The sequence below is a fragment of the Trachurus trachurus genome (genome assembly GCF_905171665.1).
Source record: "Trachurus trachurus genome assembly, chromosome: 22".
NCBI lineage: Eukaryota > Metazoa > Chordata > Actinopteri > Carangiformes > Carangidae > Trachurus > Trachurus trachurus.
The window spans coordinates 28,435,168-28,455,353 of NC_139907.1; the positions used below are offsets into that span (position 1 = coordinate 28,435,168).

The following is a 20,186-nucleotide window of genomic DNA, read 5'->3' on the forward strand; positions in this document are numbered from 1 at the left end:
CATAGATGACACCTTCATAGTCTAAAACAGATAAAATAGTGCCTCCACAATTCTTTTCCTGTGGTGAGTAGGGAAACAGTGCTTATTTCTGTACAGAAAGCCAAGTAAGTTTAGTAATGAGAGTGGTGATATGGAACTTAAAGGGATAGTTCACCCAAAATTCAAATTTCACTCATTATCTACTCACCCTCATGTCGACTAAGAGCTGTGAGAATTTTCAGAGTCCTCCGTTCCTTCTCTGAGTTACGGGGGGGTCCGCGCAGCAGTATTTGTCCATATAATGGTTGTCAATGGATACCAACTTTCTTCGTCCCAACAGACACACCAAAAAACATCCAAATACCTCCACACAGCTCGTCTGTAATGTCCCTCTTGTATTGAAGCCCCAACATGAGAAATTGTTCCGAAAAAATTAAATAAGTCTATATTTTAAGCTTGTTTGTAGCGGAAGCTCCCAGTGTCTCAGTTCACTGCTCTTCCTGTGTCAGTGCAAATCTCGCCTGATTTACACTGACCGGCGGAACAATTTCTCATGTCGGGGCTTCAATACAAGAGGGACATTACAGACGAGCAGCATGGAGGTATTTGGATGTTTTTTGGTGTGTCTTTTTGGCGAAGAAAGTTGGTATCCATTGACAACCATTATATGGACAAATACTGCTGCGCGGACCCCCCCGTAACTCAGAGAAGGGACGGAGGACTCTGAAAATTAGTCGACATGAGGGTGAGTAGATAATGAGTGAAATTTGAATTTTGGGTGAACTATCCCTTTAAAATGAAGACAACCATCCATGCAGATGCCAAGGGATTTGTAGTGGGGTACTCTCTCTATACATGTGCTATTACTGGAAATGATATTGCAGGACCCAATATGAGTATTTTGTGTGAACAGCATCCACTTGGTTCCTGTGTTTAGAACTATTTCTTATTTCTAAGCCGTTGTTTCTGTGTGTGGCATCCGATGTGACACTTGGTGTTCCGTGTTACAGTGCATGGAGCGTTACCAGCATTTAAACACCTCACCCTCCGCTCCGGCTCTGCCCTGCTCCAAAACATAATTACAGACCAGAGAAGAACCAGTGGGAGGGAACATGAACAACAAGCACACAACAACTCACCGCCTCCAGAGCCTTCAGTCCACTTTTGATATTGTGCACCTCCTTTTCCAACTCAGCCAAACTGTGGGAGAGAAAAAGAAAACATATATAAATCGCCTGCTAATCTTGAGAATCCTTTTTTTTTCAACAGAGACTTAGTGTGATCCCCTCTGCTGCAATAAACACACACAGATTGTGTTTCTTCTCCCTTAGAGAGTCAGTGAACTGTGAGATGTTGTGCACTCACTTGACTTTGGCAGCCTCCGGAACGCTGCTGAGGTCTCCCTGGACGTACAGCGTGTCGGGGTAGTGCTTCTCAAAGATCATGATCAGGTAGTGCAACATGGTGATGTTCCTGTAACACCACAGGTAAAACATGTGAACACAGGCAAAGACAACTCTCTTCTAAGTCATCTACTAGCTGCTCTTTAAGTTGTGCCAAACTGGACGGTGCTGAATGATGATTTAGAAAAAGCTGTGTGCAGAATGTGGGCCTGGATTTGTCATGCTCTGGTTCTCATTTTCATTCATGAATGGACTCCAGATTTAACTCATACACAGTATTAACAAGTACTAGTACAGTATATACTATAACACTTAGTGCTACTTTCTACAAATACTATCATAGTGAATAACTGTTTAAACACTTAACACACAAGACTTTCAACACACTTTAAATATACAATAGATGTGTAACATTGGTTGTTAAATGAAACCACAAGAAGAGTATACTACAGACTTTGGGCATAATGATAGATGAAGTGTTCTGTGTCTAAGCTCATTTTATTGTTCACATTTTGAGCCATTGGAAATCATGCTGCAACATTCAATATACAAGCTGCAGTTAACTGGGTTATCTTTATACTGAGAGACGGCCATGAGTCCTGAGATGTGAAGGTCTAAGGAAATCTTTAAGACTTTTCCAGTCTTTAATTTGAAGTGCTGATTAAATAAGAAGGTATATTTTTGGTTTTCAGATTGGTTTCTGAATACAGACTGTGTGTATTTATCTGTGGACAGAGGCTCTAACAGTATTAAAGGTCCCATATTATGAAAAACTGTTTTTTTCTGGTCTCTACATACATAAACTGGTCCTCCCTGAGTCTATCAACCCCCTATAGAATGAGGAAAGCAAACAGGTCCTGCATCGACTCTGCAGCCAACCCACTGGTAAAACGGTGCTAAAACAGGCTGTTCAGACTCAGCTCCTGTGGTGATGTCACAACGGGAGTGAGGCCGGCCCCTCAGCGCGATAAAACGCCTACCACGTCTGTTTCTATGGCTGCAGTGCACAGCAAGAAACTCCTGAGCTAAATTGATGAAATACCGACCAATTTTAAGTCATAAAGTGATAATAATCTTTGCCGTGTACAGTAACCATGTTACTTAAAGGTGCAGGCACAGAAACAGCCTGTTCTCAGTAGAGCTCATTTGAGCGACTTTTAGACAGCCGACATTCAGGACCACGGATCAGTTTGGGGCAATACATTTCGAATACAGTTTAGTTGGACGTCTAACAGCTGAGTGAAATTGAGTAAAAAGAGTATAATATGGGATCTTTAATATTGAATATACTTAGGAATCTCACTTTTGGCTCTATAATGAATTCAAATAAATGGACAGACTGTAAAAACTAGACAGAGTAACTGATTTGACATTTGACTGAGTAATGACAGAGGTCTGATGTTTCATATGAATTACCAGTGATGATCTGAGGGTTCATTTGAAGCTGACTCACCTGTCTATGCTGGACTTGGTGTCGGCGATCTTGTTGAGGCTGGAGACCTTGAAGCCGTAAGCATTGCCTCTCTGGCCTTTGTTCATGAAGTTGCCGAAGGCCAGCACCACCTCCAGCATCTGAGTCAGCCTCTTGCTCCGGACCACCTCCTTGGACGCATTCAGGATGGCTGGAGGAGAACAGAGAGAGAGAGAGAGCGAGTGAAGCAGCAGCTGGAAAGTTCATATAGTTGGTGACACATGTGTATGCACTTTGCTTAGTGCATCGCTTAAACTTCCACCTTACATAATAAACTGGCCTTTTTTCCTTTCCCTTCCATCCCCCCATGGACACACACGCAAAACTAAAGCCTCAGCTGTGCCGTGGACCAAAGGTTCTCATCCCGTCCCTCAGTTTTTAACATCCTTCACGATGATTGATCAATATTCCCCCACAACAACTGGGCAGCTCAGTGGGGAAACCCATCAAACTCTTCCATCCATCCATAAAACAGCAGGGGGGGAGGGGAATATTCCAAACACAACCCCGTGCTGTCCACCTCTGTTCCCCCCCTGAGAACAGACTCGTCTGGCAAGGCGCAGGTGGTTCCCCCTCTCTCCGCTGAAGAAAAACCTCAGTGCGAATGTGAAAATCATTAACAAAGTCCATATTGTTATTGTTACAGTTCTCTGTGCTGTGATGCAGCATGGGAACCGTTCCTCTGGCTGTGCCGACAGTGTTCTGTTGGACTGCAGGAAGGCTTGGCTGCACACTGCACTGTCTTCTCAAAACGCTTCTTTTGAACATGCCGGGTGGTCCAGGGAAACATGCCCTCATTCAGAGTATATGACAAAGTAGCATGAATAATAAAAGGAGATGAGAACTCTATTATGGGCATCGATGAACAGTGTGGTCTGGGAACATTTTGGACTCAACGTTTAATATTCTGGAGGCTTGAATCAATACTCAGATCCTCTGTATTACTCTGCTGCTGGTAAGTTCCTCCCATCCCTGGCAGCTCGTACAGTGCATGTGACTTGTCTGAGAGAGTTTGTGACACACTGTTGGTACTGTACTAATACTGAAACTAACTCTGTCTTTTGGTGTTTCTGCGTTTGTAAATAATCCTACTGATAACCTTGTTCCTTACCCTCTCTCAACTTTTAGGCTCTCTAAAGAATCCTGTAATGTCTGTAAAAACCTTGGCTATTAACTCTTTTATGCTTGTAAAAATCTTGTCTATTAATTCTTTTTATGCTTGAAAAATCCTTGTTATTAACTTTTATGTCTTGTTTTTGCTGAATGTTTGTATAGTTGTGCATATTTGCTATTGTCTTTTAACCGATCTTTTCTCCTTCACAGCCCCCCTCCCCCCTCCCCTCAAGAAGCTTATGCCTCTTGTCAGGCCATCATTGTAAATAAGAACTTGTTCTTAATTGATTCTGCCTGGTTAAATAAAGGTTAAAAAAAAAAAAGGGACAATGCATAGACTGACAAAAAACATGTTAGTCAGCAGTCAAAGAAAACACTGCTGGCACAAACATAGTCAAAGCCCTCATCACAGCACAGCACAACAGGGCCACCAGAGCAGCGTCTTCCAAGGAGCTGCGGCTCAAACAAGCACAGAGACGGCTCAGTCGTGACACACCAGTGTACACACACACACACACACACACATACACACACACACGTCTCACTGGAAGGCATTTCCCCAGCCTTTGAAATGAGCTGCAGTGTTTACGAGAGAGGCTCTCCCCTCTCAACGTGGGCCAGCTTTCCAAAACAGCATTGCCTGGTAACCTGGGAGCCGACGCTCAGGGAAAAAAAAAACTGAAAATATATAGCCGGCCACCCGCTCCCACCGTGCACACACACACACAAACACACACACACACACACACAGGTGTATGCTTAACACACAGAAGGGATTTCACACAGCGGTGGGAAAAGCATTGGTCAAAGCTGATGACACTTTGAATGTTTGAAACTTTTTTTGATTTGTGTGATGTTTTTTTTTTTTTCTAAAACCATAATAAAAGCATACTGTTAAAGGGATAGTTCACCCAAAATTCAAATTTCACTCATTATCTACTCACCTACAGTCCTCCGTTCCTTCTCTGAGTTACGGGGGGGTCCGTGCAGCAGTATTTGTCCATATAATGGTTGTGAATGGATACCAACTTTCTTCGTCCAAAAAGACACACCAAAAAACATCCAAATACCTCCATACTGCTCGTCTGTAATGTCTCAGAGAAGGGACGGAGGACTCTTTGAATTTTGAAATTTGAATTTTGGGCAAACTATCCCTTTAATGACAGGTACTGTACGATCAGAGGACCTGAACTGATGTCAACATTTCAAAGAAGAAATGGCTGCTCTACAGTGTTTCCATCCATGAATGAACCAGTAGCCCAGCAGCGCCTCTTCAACTTCATCCTTAAAAAGCCACTAAAACACATCATTTCTTTTTATGAAAGGCTCAGCTGGGTTCTGCAGTTTTTAGGCTAAACACCGTACGAACAGGAGAAAGTTGTGTGTTTGATGTGGCTAATTAAAAACACATTGGACAGTGATTTCTATTTACAGCAGCAGTCGACTGTATGCACAGTCAAAATAAACTACATGGTAATGAAGTATCAACACTGTGTCTCACTGATGGATGCACAAGCTCTTGGACAACATGGCACAGACTAGAGAAGTCATACAAAGCTTTGGCACATATGTCATCTTAATCAATTAATTATTGGTCTTGGCCTTTGATTTGATTTGTCGATAACACATTTACATATAATGAATGTCTCAGTGATAATCAAGCCTGGGAGAAGATTCACTTCCCTGTGCTGCACAGCAAACAAGAGCTGCAGGATTTATCAATATAATATACGGCTGTGTGCATGACCCAAATCACAGGGGCTGCAAAGTTTTTAACAAAGGTAAACTGTGTCATACTGTATCATTTTGTATGTAATTTTACTGTGAAACCGCTGCTAATAATTTGTTTTACTTTTGTCTTACATTTATGCAGGTAACAATGCCATGCAGCGCTGCATGGCATTGTTACCTGTTTTCTCATTTCCTATTTTTGTATTGATGCAAATGCTGCTAGTACTGCTGCTACTCCTCCTTTATATTTATGCAGGTTGCTACCTGTTTTTTCATTGTTGTAACTGCTGCTATTACTATGTTTTCTCTTGCACTTATGCAGGTAGCTTCCTATTGTTATCTCTTTGTACGGTATGTCTGTCCGTTTTTAAATGTGAGGACTACAAATGGAAATTAGCTCCTAGCTAAATCTGGTACATTTACATGACGTGATGTGCACATCACTAATTGTTCATTAATGTGCATTGTCCTCAGCAAATAAACAATAAAAAATGAATAAATAAATACATAAATCATTATGGTGCTACAGAGATGTCCTAGACTACAAATACAGTTCTTCAGATTTTAAGGAAAATTGTGTTTGGTACAAGACCCAACAAAAGGCAGATCATCCTTTTTTTTCAACGAAAATCCAAACATGCATGTTCAAACTGCAACTGTGAGTCATCGCCATGACAATATCTGCCAAAATGATTGCAGGATAAAAACAGAAAGGCTCACTGGCAAGGACAAATGGATGGGTTTTCCTCTTTGGAGAGTGTTTGTGTAATTATTCTCAATGCCAGAGGGGGGAGACAAACGTTCTGCACTGCAGGTTTAAACAAGAGATGACACACAGTTTACATCTGCTTCTTCTGTGTTTAGTGGCATCCAAGGAGTTGGTGCTAACCTTCAACTTTCGGTTTGGTTTCACCCAGACGCTCTGCAAACTTCTTCTTGAAGAACAGAGCCTGCAGTCTCTGCTGGTAGTGGTCAATTCTGGCAAAGAGAAGAAAGAGGTAAGAGGAGGAGAGAAGAAGGGGAAAAAAACATAAAGGGAGGTGAGTTACATTTGTCTCTAGGGGAGTGTCAAGTTCAAAGCTACAAGTCACCCAATTGTAGAAAACTCCCTCTCTCAGTTTTCACAGGCCTTTTATCATCTACTCTGCTCCCATCAAGCTGCAAGCTTGACAAATGGGTTTGTTAGACCAGCCCAAAGGTTTACCAAAGGAGGGAGTAGGAATTTCAATAGAGGGACTGGGGATATTAAATAGCAAAAAAAAAAAAAAGGAAATAACTTAATCCCAGATGTATTCTTCAGATAAAAGGAGATGTGGACACAGTAAAAGAAAGTGGACATGGGTAATATTTCACTCGAGAGGAAATAAAAAGCTTTGATTATCTTGTACAAACAGAACAAAAGCTCTGATTTAAAACGTCTCCACTCTAATGTGACTGGAGTCCTCAAAGGACAGCCATAGCCATGACTCCTTCACTCAGCTGAACCATGAATCAGCCTCAGCTTTGATGCCTTCTCTTGGTTCCAGCCTCACCTGGCTGCCTCGGTCTTGTTGAGCAGACACAGTGTTTTAGGATCTACATGTGCTTGACCGGTCCATGTCTCTGCACATTCTGCCAGACACTACACACAGTGCAGACTTGTTACATCTGTTTGGACGCAGTCGTGTGTGTTACCTGCTCATTTCAAAGAGGAAGCGATCGGCCCGGGCCATGCGCTCCAACTCGTGTTTGTGCTCCTCCAACAGGTCAATGTCACTTTTCTCTGGGACGAACTTCAGCAGCTGCAAAAGACCCAAGGACAGCATTAATCCAGATGTTGATACATGTGCCAGTGTCTCTAAAACTCTGACACTACACATGGAAACAGTTCAGTTTATTGACGTTTTTTGCCCTTGACAATTTGATTTAATCAAGTCATAATGAGGCCATTTTTTTTAACAACATAAAAATAAAAACTTTTGTTTTCTCCATCAATCAAATCCATACTCACTACCCAACCAGTCTTAGTAGAGCTGATGATGCTCATAAATGCTGATAAATCAAAAACTGGATCTTACCTGCTCCAGCATATCTTTGGCGAGCTCCTCTCTCTCATCCATCTCCAGGATCGCCCTCTTGATCTCCTCGTTGCTCATTTTTAACCTGCAGAGGGGAAAAAAATCATTTATCAAAAGGTCCCATATTCATGAATACACTTCAATACACTGTATTTGAAGTGTTGACCTATAAGAAGATTAGTTTATGCTTTTAAGAACCAAAAACCGTCTCAGTGAAGTTTTACATGTCCATATGGAGCTCTAGTGGAGAAGAGAGGAGGCTCTTCCCTGATTGGCTGACCTATTTTGAATGAAAACGTAGCAGAAATCAGGTAAAATCAAATCCTGTAAGATTAGATGGTGGGTCCAGGTGGGCGGGGCTTGGGATGAGGCTGAGAGCAGTGATTGCTTTTTATGACATCACACAGTTACAGACGGTCTGCCGGCTGCTTTTAAGGCTTAGTGTCTGAATACAGGCTGTGTGTGTGTGACTGAGGCTTTGATACTTTCACAGTATAAATACAGAACCTAGAGCTGCTTTATAATAAAACAAAAAAAACAGAGAACCCTGCCTTTATACAACATGGGACCCTTAAATATAATTAATTACCATATGACAAGAGAAAAAACAGTTTGTTGACAGATGCTTCTACTCTGAAGACTGGTCTGATCCGGTGTCGTCCCCATGAGCACCGCCAGCAGTTTTCAAAGCATCTGATCAGAGTTAAGTGTGCTGGGATGTGATCAATAACACCATTGTTAGTCTGTGCACCAAAGCAGTATCGACCAACTGCTGACCCCATTTGGGTCTAGTTCGGACCCTCGGGTCATTTGCTATTGACACGAAAGTGAGTTCAGTGACCATGCTCAGCTCTGTCAGACACAGAGAGGCCTCACAACGCCTGTTTATTGATCTGTGGGGGGGGGGGGGGGTTCAAATCCTCTGCAGAGCTTTGGATCATTGCTGTTAGGAGACATACAAATGATCCGTTGTTGGGGGGGTCTTAAATGGTAACAATTGATTCCCGTCCAGATGTAGTGGGACTTTGGGAAGGGGGTCAACTTTATGTGTCGTAATTGTTTTTTTTATACGGCTTAATGTGACAATGGCCTTATTGAAATCTGAACACAACTCCCATGATGCATGTTCTCTTGATAGTTTGTTTTTATCTGTTACATACAATGTGGTGTGTCAGTAGGAGGTGGTATTTGTTAAATGTTGTATTTGTCCTTGTGAATTATTTTGGATTACATGCCCTATGTGTTTTGTTCATTATTTTGTTGTTAAAGCAGAAGTAAGTGGAATGTTTGTGTTAATATAAGTCTTAAATAGTTCTATCTTCCGACAGCGATCACTTATATAGAGTGTTTGGTCTGAAACACGGGTCTGTCAGTCACTCTGCTCTGCTGTAAGCCGAGGAGAAAACTTTCCTTGTGTCCTACAACCTTTATCCAATGAGGAGAGAGAACGGCATAAAGGGGCGGTCCTCTCTGTGTGTGCAGCCAAGGGATGTGCGTGAATGTGGTGACGTAGGGACGAGGGCGGGGACTGATAACTCCATCTGCTGACAGGAAGTTAGCCAAAACCACCGGATCGCTTACTTCTGCTTTAAATGAGAAACCCAGGGATGCAAAAACAATTTCAGTCCAACTGACAATAAAGGAAATTATCTATCTTATCTATCATGGCAGTCACTTCCTTTAAGGGAGAAAAAACCCTCCTTCTATTCCCCTGACAGATGTCCGTGTGTGTATATTAAAACCACATTTCCTCCACCAGCCATGAGGAGCACCTGCCTCAAGCTGCTCCACACATGAGTTACAACTCAACCTCCTGACCCCAGCGCTGCAGCACCACTTACTCCACATCAGCCTGTGCACGGGGCATCTCTTCAGAATCATAATCTACTGAACAGAGAGCAACAAGTACAAGTCTACCAAACTTCATCATTCGGGCAGGGACTCTTACTTTGAAAGCAAGATGATGCAGTTCTGTGCACGTCTGCCGTCGATGACCGACAGCTCTTTGACCTTCTTCGTGCTGACGTATATGTCATCCATAGAGCCCGTTTCTTTCTGCGGAAACATCAAAACAGAAAAGTGTTAACTTTGCAACAAAGTTTCATTGATGTGGTGATATCAGAGAGAACTCGTCTGGTTGCATCTGTTTGACATTTCTCTTTGAGAGACAACATGACCCCGTCTATGTATCAGACAATGTGCTAATTTGGAGCAGATAAAGCATCCAGAGTCAGGGCCAGTCGTCACAGTTTGATCACTGTCACTATAAAGCACAGACAAAAAGGCTGCATCAGCCAAATACTTTAGTTGGCCTCAGGTCAAGTTCCCTGACCTGCTTTCGCACCGACTGCATCTGTCTATGCATCAATTCTCAGAAGCCATAATGCATGCCTCATTAAAAATTATACACCCTGGACTGAGTCTATATGAAAGCACATTTAAAAATGCCGTGGAAATTGAAAAAAAAAAAAAAAGTCTTGAATTTATGGCGATGTGAGCCGAAAATCTAAAGCAGGTCTTAGGGAGTGGGAGATTTTTTTTTCTGGGTGAGTCACCCCGGCAAACACAATGCAGGCAGACCCATAAACCTCTCGGAGGAACAGGAAACACTGTTCAAACCTGGGCTCAGGCCAGTCAGATATTTTTGTAAGCTTCACACAAATGTAGTAAATTAAAAATCCACAAGGGGAAAAGAGTACATGTCTGAGAAAAGTGGTCAGGGGTTGCATGTTAAACATATTCTATTTACGGTCCGAGCTGGTTTCCTGCCTGCCAGAAAATGTCCATTTTGAGGTTCCTGGGTATGACGTATGTAAAACAGATGCGGCTTGTAAAGAAAGTGTCATTTTTCCATGCCCGTGTTGACCCACGTTGCCTAGCAGCTGACTGAGGTTGGCACCGGGTTCAGAGGACAACTCCCATTCACCGGCTCTGCCAAAGCCCTCGGTGCCCGCGCGCTACAGGCAGCTCTGCCAGTCTGTGTACAGCACGGACGCTCCGGCTAATGTAACAGGAGACAAGCTGCTTCATCTTTTATAGCCGTTATTAACCGGGATGATCGAAATGAGGCTGAGGGTTTTTTGGTTTTTTTCACTCTTCTGCAGGGCAGCAAGAGTGCGCCGGCTTTTTTAACATGTGGATTAGTCCAACTTAGTTCACGACAAACAATTATCACAATTAAAGGGATAGTTCACCCAAAATTCAAATTTCACTCATTATCTACTCACTCTCATGTTGACTAAGAGCTGTGAGAATTTTCAGAGTCCTCCGTTCCTTCTCTGAGTTACGGGGGGTCCGCGCAGCAGTATTTGTCCATATAATGGTTGTCAATGGAGACCAACTTACTTCGTCCAAAAAGACACACCAAAAAACATCCAAATACCTCCATACTGCTCGTCTGTAATGTCCCTCTTGTATTGAAGCCCTGACATGATAAATTGTTCCACCGGTCAGTGAACTGAGACACTGGGAGCTTCCGCTACAAACAAGCTTAAAATATAGACTTATGACTTATATCATGTCGGGGCTTCAATACCAGAGGGACATTACAGACGAGCAGTATGGAGGTATTTGGATGTTTTTTGGTGTGTCTTTTTGGACGAAGAAAGTTGGTATCCATTGACAACCATTATATGGACAAATACTGCTGCGCGGACCCCCCCGTAACTCAGAGAAGGAACGGAGGACTCTGAAAATTCACACAGCTCTTAGTCGACATGAGGGTGAGTAGATAATGAGTGAAATTTGAATTTTGGGTGAACTATCCCTTTAAGGCAATGAAAGATGATGATGGTAATGATGGGAATGAATACAACAACCAGGATGAAAATGGATATGATAATGAACAATATGGGAATGATGATGAAGATTAATGCTCCATTTATGTCTGAGGTTTCTGAATCTCCACCAAAAGGAAACTGTCCAAGTCTACAGCCAAGCAGCTACACACTATCTGTCATTAGTTATACTGTAAACTCTACACTGTTGTATAGTAGAGAGAAAATCAGACCTTTACATCTAAAAATTATAATTTCTCAGATGGTAGAGTACAGCAGTTGCTTATTTACACATAAAGCCGACATAACACATGGTTTGGAGTTATGTTTCAAGGTGCCTGATAAATGTAAACCTTTCAGCTCTCTGAAGATAATAGCTCCACTGATGAGACTATAACAGTAACAGTGTAAGCCGGGAAAACCACAACACTGAGCTGAGAGATGCTAAAAAAAAAAGTTCTAGAGCTGAGCAGAGTGATGCAACATGACTGCTGACCATTGGCTGGCTGCTGCGTTGCAGGAGGAGAAGGTGACAGAGCAATGAAGGTTCATAACCATGAGGAGAAAAAAAACAAATGCTGGAAGACCGTGAACTCACCTGTTTGAAGGATTGGTTAGTGAGCAGCTCCTGCCCAGGCAGTCGGAGAGTGCAGAGAGACACAAAAAAAATTGAAAACAACATGCAAAGATTAGCACTTCAAGCAGAAAAAGTGGTGGCTATAGAGCAAAGAACTACAACTACGCACACTACAAGCTGCAGCTGGGAAAGCCTCTGTGAGAAACACAATAATCACCCAACCGTCCAAGTCATCAGGAGCTCATGAAGTTTAGAAAATCTGTGCCATCTCTGTGTTGCAGAGGAGAGGTTTAGAAACTCTGCTTGACTGTGGCTTCTGTTTTGAACAGGCCACGGTTGTTGCAATGCATTCATTTGATTGCATCTACATTTGTCTTGACATGCAAAAACAAGAACATGAAAAATGAGTGTGGTAACTAATCCTGCAGAGGGCAAATGTAAACAAAAAGCCCATTTTGAAAGAAAGACCAATGAAAAGCTTTTTTTTTTTTTTTTAAGAGTAATTGTGCCATGTATAAACTTTACAGTATTGTCCAGTCAAATTGAATCCCGCTCCTGCCAAATGGAACTGATTTGCTTTTTATGTGGCTTTATCCATACAGATCTGCATTTAACCACTGGCCTGTGCCAATGAAAATCTGCTCTGTATAAATAAATACCCACAGTAAATCACTGTCAGCAACAGCCTCAAATGACCCATTACTCTTTAATAAAAGCCTGCAGAGAATAGTTGTGCTTTTTGATGTCAGGGGGCTTTTAAGCATGGCTGTAAAGTGCATTACACAAGAATTCAACACGTATAATGCCTTTACACAGATTATGTATTGCTCTTCCACTGAGCCTGCTTTAAACTGTGATTATTACAAACTAATTAGAGTGCATTAACATTCCACTTAAAATCCATTAGAGGTGGTTAAATATAGATCACTTTATGCAATAGTTCCCTTATATTATCATATGACAAGTGGTATGTAATTAGTCTGTAGTACAGAAATAAGAAATTGCTCTACGGTGTTGCCTCAATTACCTGCACTCTGCAATTATCCTATGAGTTTCATGGTTTAACATGACTTAGTGAATTGCCTCTTTATTTTAGCGCACTGGCTTCAGGAAAAAAAAAAAAAAAAAAAAAGGTTTCCTGTATGATCTCTACTCGTGACTTCAGTGGTGTTGACTGTTTCCTCTGTGTGGCACTGATTCATGAGCCCATGAAGACCCGGTCGGTTCACCAGTTCTCACAGAAACGCTCTGCAGATACAAGGGCAAAGCTGGAGCTCTGTGGCATCGCTACAGTAAGCCGCTGTGCAGTCAACAGCTGCTCATGATAGCCTGGAGCCGGACCCTGAGCCGTCTCCAGAGTCCTCTTACAACATCCCACCCTCAGCCCATCACACACACTCTCACTTCTTCACGCACACTACAATAAAAACATTGAGGCAAACATCAAACTTGATATACAGCTCTTACTCAACTCAGTTATTCAAACAACAGGCATGAAACATACACACACACTGATCCTCAAGTCATAAAACTATATTCCAGAATTCGCAAACAAATGCAAACCTGCTGTCTCTGATAGGCTGAGAACATCTTCTCTATGTCCTTGAGGTCAAGGATCTTGAAAGCTCTCAGGTCGTCAATGTCATTCCAGATGGTGCCATTGATCACATTCTGAAAAAGGGCAAAGGAACAGGAAGGATGAACATATGTTTTCAATTTATTTTGCAATTATATCAGCTGAAAGAACATTAGACCTATACACTGCAGAAGAACCAGGCTTATCTGTAGGGCCCTGAAGCTCTGATATAAAATTTAAAAAAACATTTTTTTTAAAAATGAAACATTATATTCCACTTTTGTTGTGATTTATTTTAAGTGTTGACCCATAAGTAGATATGCTTGCTGTTTTATGAGCCAAAACCAATCTCAATTTAATTTCTCATTTTCTATCTCAGGCTTCACTCTTGAACTCTGGGAAAATAAGAATACTGGATATCCAATAAGAGGAGAGGCGGTGAGCCGGAGAAGTGTCACTTTCTACAATATGGAAACTTTAGGTTAAAGCTGGGGTAGGCAGGATGTGTTCTACAGCTCCCGGTATCTTTGACCAATCAAATCTATTCTGGTCTAGGGGTTCGTGATTGGTTGAAGGGCTGGCCCTACTCTGTTCTCCCGATTTGTTAAGACAAAGTAAGGCCGGCCCTTCAACCAATAGAATAGATTTGATTGTTCAAAGATACTGGGAGCTGTAGCTTTTCAGGCTGCTGCCAACAGAGACATAGAGAAACACTGTGATCGCTCCAAACACACAGACCTTTACTTACTGATAGTTGAATGGAAAAAAACTATTTTCTTTAAAGAAGTTAAAGGGACAACGAGGAGTTTTGGAAAGTGAAGTGTTTTCACACTACATTTCCACGAGCACGGTGAAATTCTTGGACCGGCGCAAAACGGACGAAAGGAAAACATTTGGTCGTAGTTCCGACCATAAACGGCGATCCGGCGGTGTTATTACCATGACCCGCCGGGCAGCGTCCGCAAAACCGAAAGTAGGAAATGCTGGGCAAGTTGACCACTAAATAATAATAATACAGTAACAAAATAACGATGAAGACAAAACAATATATTTATAGAAAATGGACCCATTAACAAGTGTGGGTAACGTAGATTCATCCACATTAAAGGGATAGTAGCATTTTTTAAAAGTGGGGTTGTATGATCTACAAATAGCCCCTAAGTACTTTAATTGCAGTCTTTTAGGCCGCGAAAATAGGCCGTTTCTTTGGGTCTGTTCACAACACTGTATGTTGTAAATCTCTGGGCAGGGCTATGGGCTGGCGTTGCTAACAGGAGGAGTGCAGAGAGTCTTACTGCAATTAAAGTACTTAGGGGCTATTTGTAGATCATACAACCCCACTTTAAAAAAAATGCTACTATCCCTTTTATAACCAAATACACACTCTTCGTTGTCCCTTTAATATTTTGTTTTTAAAACAAATCCTGCCTACCCAAGCTTTAATGAATGATAAATAGAACAGAATTATCTTATGGTTTGGCGAAGTTACAAAACACCAAAACAGTTTAGCAATACAGATGTTCCCTGATGTTGTCTCACCTCTCCTAGTTTAGACCAGTTGAAGGACTTCAGGGGGTGAGAAGGCTGAGGGATGGACTTGGAGCGCATGGTGCCGGCTGAGTTGAAGGACAAGGGCATAGGAGGGGGCGGGACTCCAAAGAGAGGCGGGGCTCCGGGCGGAGGAGGCGGGCCGCCGGGTGGGGGAGGGGGTGGCGGGGGAGGCGGGCAGCTGAAAGGTAACGGAGGAGGAGGCGGAGGGAAGCCGCCAATCACAGGAGGCGGAGGCGGAGCCAAGGGGGCGCCAGGGGGTGGAGGAGGGGGGAACGACACGGTGCCGCCCTGTCAGAGGGGAAACAGATGATACAGACATCAGTTATTATACATGTTATTATTACATAACAGTTTATCACCAAGTGTTTATGGTTAGAGAGCAGATAGAAGCACGGCGCTCACAGAGAAGTCATTGATGCGTGACGACAGGTCCAGGACCTGCTCCCTGGCTGAGCGCAGCTCCACACCCTCACGCTGGAGCTTGTCCTTCATCTTGTTCAAGGTCTTCATCATCTCGTCCTTCTCCGAGGTCTTGGTGTCACACTCCCGCTCCTTCCTCTCTAGTTTCGCCATCAGCTCTACATGATCTGAGAAAGAAACAGGAATGTGTTTGGATGGATGCAGATTCACACATTGTCTGTTCTGAATAAGAGATGAACAGGTGTTTCCTTTCTTTCTTTCTTTTTTACTGCAGTTTTTTTCTTTTCGAAAACTTAAAGGGATAGTTCAACATTTTGGCAAACTGGCTCACTGCCATAATCCCTATTGTTACCTTTATTGTAATTGTCGGTGCAAGCTATTTTCAGAACCCCCGAACCAAGCTACGGAGGCTAATGGGATTTCTTGGTTTCCCTCATCAAACTCTTGAAATAGTAGCTCGGCTCTGTGGTTCTAAAAATAGCTTACACCGACAAATAAAGGTAACGAACCTACAGCTATGACTATAGGGATTAGGGCAATGGGCCAATTTGCCAAAATGTTGAACTATTCCTTTAATGCACGGCACACAAAAAACAAAAAAAAGGAAACTAAATAACATATTTTTTGGTGTTACCTTTCCTGAACTTCTCCGCCTGGTCTCTCCACTGCTTCACCTCATTCTCATTGACCAGCCTGTGAAGGAGGGACACAATACTAAGAAATGACACAACAACAGACAGATACACTTCGCTCAGCACAAAAATGTTTGCGCATAGGAGCCAACTGCAATCCAACCAAGTCACACCTCCACACTTTGAGGTTTAATTGGTTCCAGTAATCCATTGATGCTAATTTTCAACTTTCTTTTTGTAAGTCCGATTCACTTCCAGCATTGACTGGGTTGATGCAGATTGCTCTTTTAAGCTGTATAATGATTAGTATTAAAGGGATAGTTCACCCAAAATTGAAATTTCACTCATTATCTACTCACCCTCATGTCGACTAAGGGCTGGGAGAAGTTTCAGAGTCCTCCGTGGCTTCTCTGAGTTACAGGGGGTCTCGGCGTAGCAGTGCATGTCCATATAACGGTTGCAAATGGATACCAACTGTCTTCGTAACGAAAAGACACACCAAAAAACATCCAAATACCTCCATGCTGCTCGTATGTAATGTCCGTCTTGTATTGAAGCCCTGAAATGTGAAATTGTCCCGAAAATTTGCTTGTTTTGTAGCGGAAGCTTCTCGAAGCTCCTCTTCCCGGTTTGTCAAATTTGAACGAACCAGGAAGAGGAGCTTAGAGAAGCTTCCGCTACAAACAAGCTTGAAATATAGACTTATTTATTTTTTTTCGGGGACAATTTCGCATTTCGGGGCTTCAATACAAGACGGACATTACATACGAGCAGCATGGAGGTATTTGGATGTTTTTTGGTGTGTCTTTTTGTTACGAAGACAGTTGGTATCCATTTGCAACCGTTATATTGACATGCACTGCTATGCCGAGACCCCCTGTAACTCAGAGAAGCCACGGAGGACTCTGAAACTTCTCCCAGCCCTTAGTCCACATGAGGGTGAGTAGATAATGAGTTTTTTCAATTTGGGGTGAACTATCCCTTTAAAGAAAAATAAATCCTGCATAGCTGATATTCTCAGTTATGGACCCTAGCTCTTAGTTCTGCAGAATGCTTGGGGTTAAACAGGGTTACACTGATCCCAAAAAACAAAAACAAATTCAGTAGTGAAAAATTAGTGTTTTTGATAATGACAGAATCAGAAAGTTTGTGTAAAAACTGAATGAAAAAGTGGATGAAAAGATGATTGAACAGAATCTTTTGAGATGGATAAAGAGTGGAAAGTGAAACCTGGAGCAGCGGTGGTAGCCACAGCTAGAGTTGAGAGAACAGACATGATTCAGTGTCACTAAGCACAGACCATAAACAAGCAGTAAAACAGGAGAATGAGTGAATGAACTACTGAGAAGGAATCGAGCTGAGGTCCAGGCTGCCAATGAGGATAAAGTAACTTCACTGCGGTGGTGATTCACACTTTAATGCTTGCAATCAATTCACACAAGGAAATCCACAAGGCCATTGAAAAGCAAATTGGTCATTAATCAGATTTGGGTTTCTAAGTGTTTGTGTTAGTGAACAGGACTGTCTGAACTTGATTACAAAGTCAGTAGAGTTTTAATTAGAGCCCAACTAAGCACTGATCCAACTCATTCAAACAAAAAACACACCACGTCCGTATTGTTGACTGGTCAGATTAAACGCTTTTAACGTAGCTGTGGAAAAATATGATTTGTTGAAGAGTGTTAATTTTGGGTCAAGTATACGTGTGATTAGTCAGAGCCGTCGTCATGGTGACCGCAGATGATGAATGGCTTTGTCTCCTGGTTGTTTTAACAGTTGTTTTAACCCGCCGCTCCCCCCACTCCCAATCCGAGGCGGCACGGCACGAGTCCGTTAACTGTCAGCGGCTCCGGCGCTCAGCCAGGACTGTGTGGAGATCTTTCCTTCCAGGAGTCATTTACTCTATGAGGGTTTATGGAAACACAACAATTCTTTGGCAGCGGTCTAAAGTCAGCCATAGGGGTTTGACCGCGGTGATGAATCTGCAGCAGACAAGTAATGGACGTCCAAGTGTCCGCGTTCTCTCTCCGTACACTACTGGAAAGAATTACCCTCAAGTGTGCTGATTGCACAAACAATGGCGGCCGAATTAGTCGAACAAAGTGGGAGCTTGGCCGGTGCCAAGGTTTTTTACCACGCAACATACTTTACGCCGCTTTCACTGCGGAGACTAAACACATTCATCAGCGATCTGAAACGTGGTTCAGAAATAACAAAACCGAGGAGAGCGGGAAAGAGAAAGATGGAGAGAGGGAGAGAGGAATGACAGCACGTCAGAAAAGAGAAACACACCACATGTACTGTACAGACCAGGCCTTCAATGCTCCATTTCAACACTACCTCCACTCTGTCTTTGGCTTCTCAACACAAGTCCAGATTAGTTTCAAATTTCAGCGAGACCCAGACCACAGGATCCAGCAAATGTCAGCGATCATTTGTAAACGATTCTCTCTGTTTCTATCTATCAAAAAAAAAGTGTTGTCATCTATCTATTTATCTATCTATCTATCTATCTATCTATCTATCTATCTATCTATCTATCTATCTATCTATCTATCTATCTATCTATCTATCTATCTATCTATCTATCCATCTATCTATCCATCCATCCATCCATCCATCCATCCATCCATCCATCCATCCATCCATCCATCCATCCATCCATCCATCCATCCATCTCTCTGAGCGCATGTATATGATGACACATCCAAACAGGGCCGTTGCTAGGAATTCTGGGGCCCCTGAAAGAATACTAAAGTGGGCCCCTACCCCCTGACTTTTCCACTTTTTTTTCTTAGACTATATATTATCATTTTTTATTTAGCCTACTTTGTTTTGATGCTAATGCAGCATTACTATGAATATTAGTCAGGGTCTTATGCAGAATAAATCAGTCATACAAAGATTAGACTACTTTTTATGGGCCCCACTGGGCGCTGGGCCCCTAGAATTATCATCACCTTTCTCCCCTATACAACAGCCCTGCATCCAAAACACCTATGTCTGTATCATAACGCTCGGTTTTCCTTTTGGAAGTGATTACTTCTTCTCCCCGTTGTCTCTGCCGTGAAGCCAAGTGAAGCTTCACTGCACCTAAACATGGCTGACTTGGCTGGCCTTTCCTGCTTTAATGCGATTAGAGCGATTTCCTTTTGATCTCCAGCTTCCGCTTTCATGCCAATTCTCGCCGGGAGCGCGGCTTCCTCGGACTCTGCCCCGCGGCCCCATGCTGCCACCTTCACTTTCACCTAACCTTTCCCGTGCAGCCACATTCTCCACTCCCCATTCTCTGGCACAATAAGCTTGACTTGAACACTAGACAGGCCGAGAGTGTTAAAAGTCTTATTACACATGATGACTGTAAACTGTTTCCTTCGCCAAAGCTCTGATGCATAACTCATGATATTCCACTGCCTCTTTGCCTTCCAGCCTCTTTGAAGTGAATTAGAGGTTGTGAATTAGAGGTGATGCTGATTGGACACATTAACCACAAGATTTTTCCAGAAACTGGAGCGTGTTTACAGCTTCAGAGGATAAGGGGAAGCTTTTAGAAAGGCACGGAGAGAGCATTGGAATTACAGTATAATGTTTGGCCAGAATCTCCTCTTACAGTATCGAGAACCATGTGAGAATGCCTCAGATAAATCATCAGTCCTTATATATTCATGTAAATGCATCAGAGGAGGAAGTGAACTGCATGACTCCTCCACAGTGAGTGCTTTGGTTAGACATTATAAATAAAGTCCCACTTACATGCGAATGATGTTCTTAACGTTGAAGTTGTCCAGAGGGGCGAGGTCCGGGTCCTCTCCCTTGTCGTCCTGGAGGACTATCTGCTGGAGGATCCTGTCTAAGAGCTGCCAGTGCTGCAGGCTGCCACCGCCACGCTTATCTGGATGA

At 42.7% G+C, this 20,186-nt stretch overlaps 1 protein-coding gene across 3 annotated transcripts in view; it reads right to left on the reverse strand.

The window, feature by feature from the left end:
- daam2 (dishevelled associated activator of morphogenesis 2) overlaps window positions 1-20,186 on the reverse strand; it is a 123,746-nt gene that overhangs the window by 11,159 nt on the left and 92,401 nt on the right. For 2 of the 3 annotated variants that reach the window (XM_083998673.1, XM_083998672.1), the window contains exons 11-23: window positions 20,040-20,178; window positions 16,289-16,347; window positions 15,637-15,821; window positions 15,223-15,522; window positions 13,671-13,778; window positions 12,129-12,158; window positions 9,703-9,809; window positions 7,755-7,839; window positions 7,372-7,478; window positions 6,587-6,675; window positions 2,836-3,004; window positions 1,345-1,452; window positions 1,119-1,179 (exon numbers count right to left, since the gene is read on the reverse strand). In XM_083998673.1, the coding sequence (XP_083854799.1) occupies window positions 1,119-1,179; window positions 1,345-1,452; window positions 2,836-3,004; window positions 6,587-6,675; window positions 7,372-7,478; window positions 7,755-7,839; window positions 9,703-9,809; window positions 12,129-12,158; window positions 13,671-13,778; window positions 15,223-15,522; window positions 15,637-15,821; window positions 16,289-16,347; window positions 20,040-20,178 (1,547 nt within the window). The remainder of the gene's footprint in view (window positions 1-1,118; window positions 1,180-1,344; window positions 1,453-2,835; window positions 3,005-6,586; window positions 6,676-7,371; window positions 7,479-7,754; window positions 7,840-9,702; window positions 9,810-12,128; window positions 12,159-13,670; window positions 13,779-15,222; window positions 15,523-15,636; window positions 15,822-16,288; window positions 16,348-20,039; window positions 20,179-20,186) is intronic. The other variant, XM_083998674.1, reaches the window with a different exon arrangement.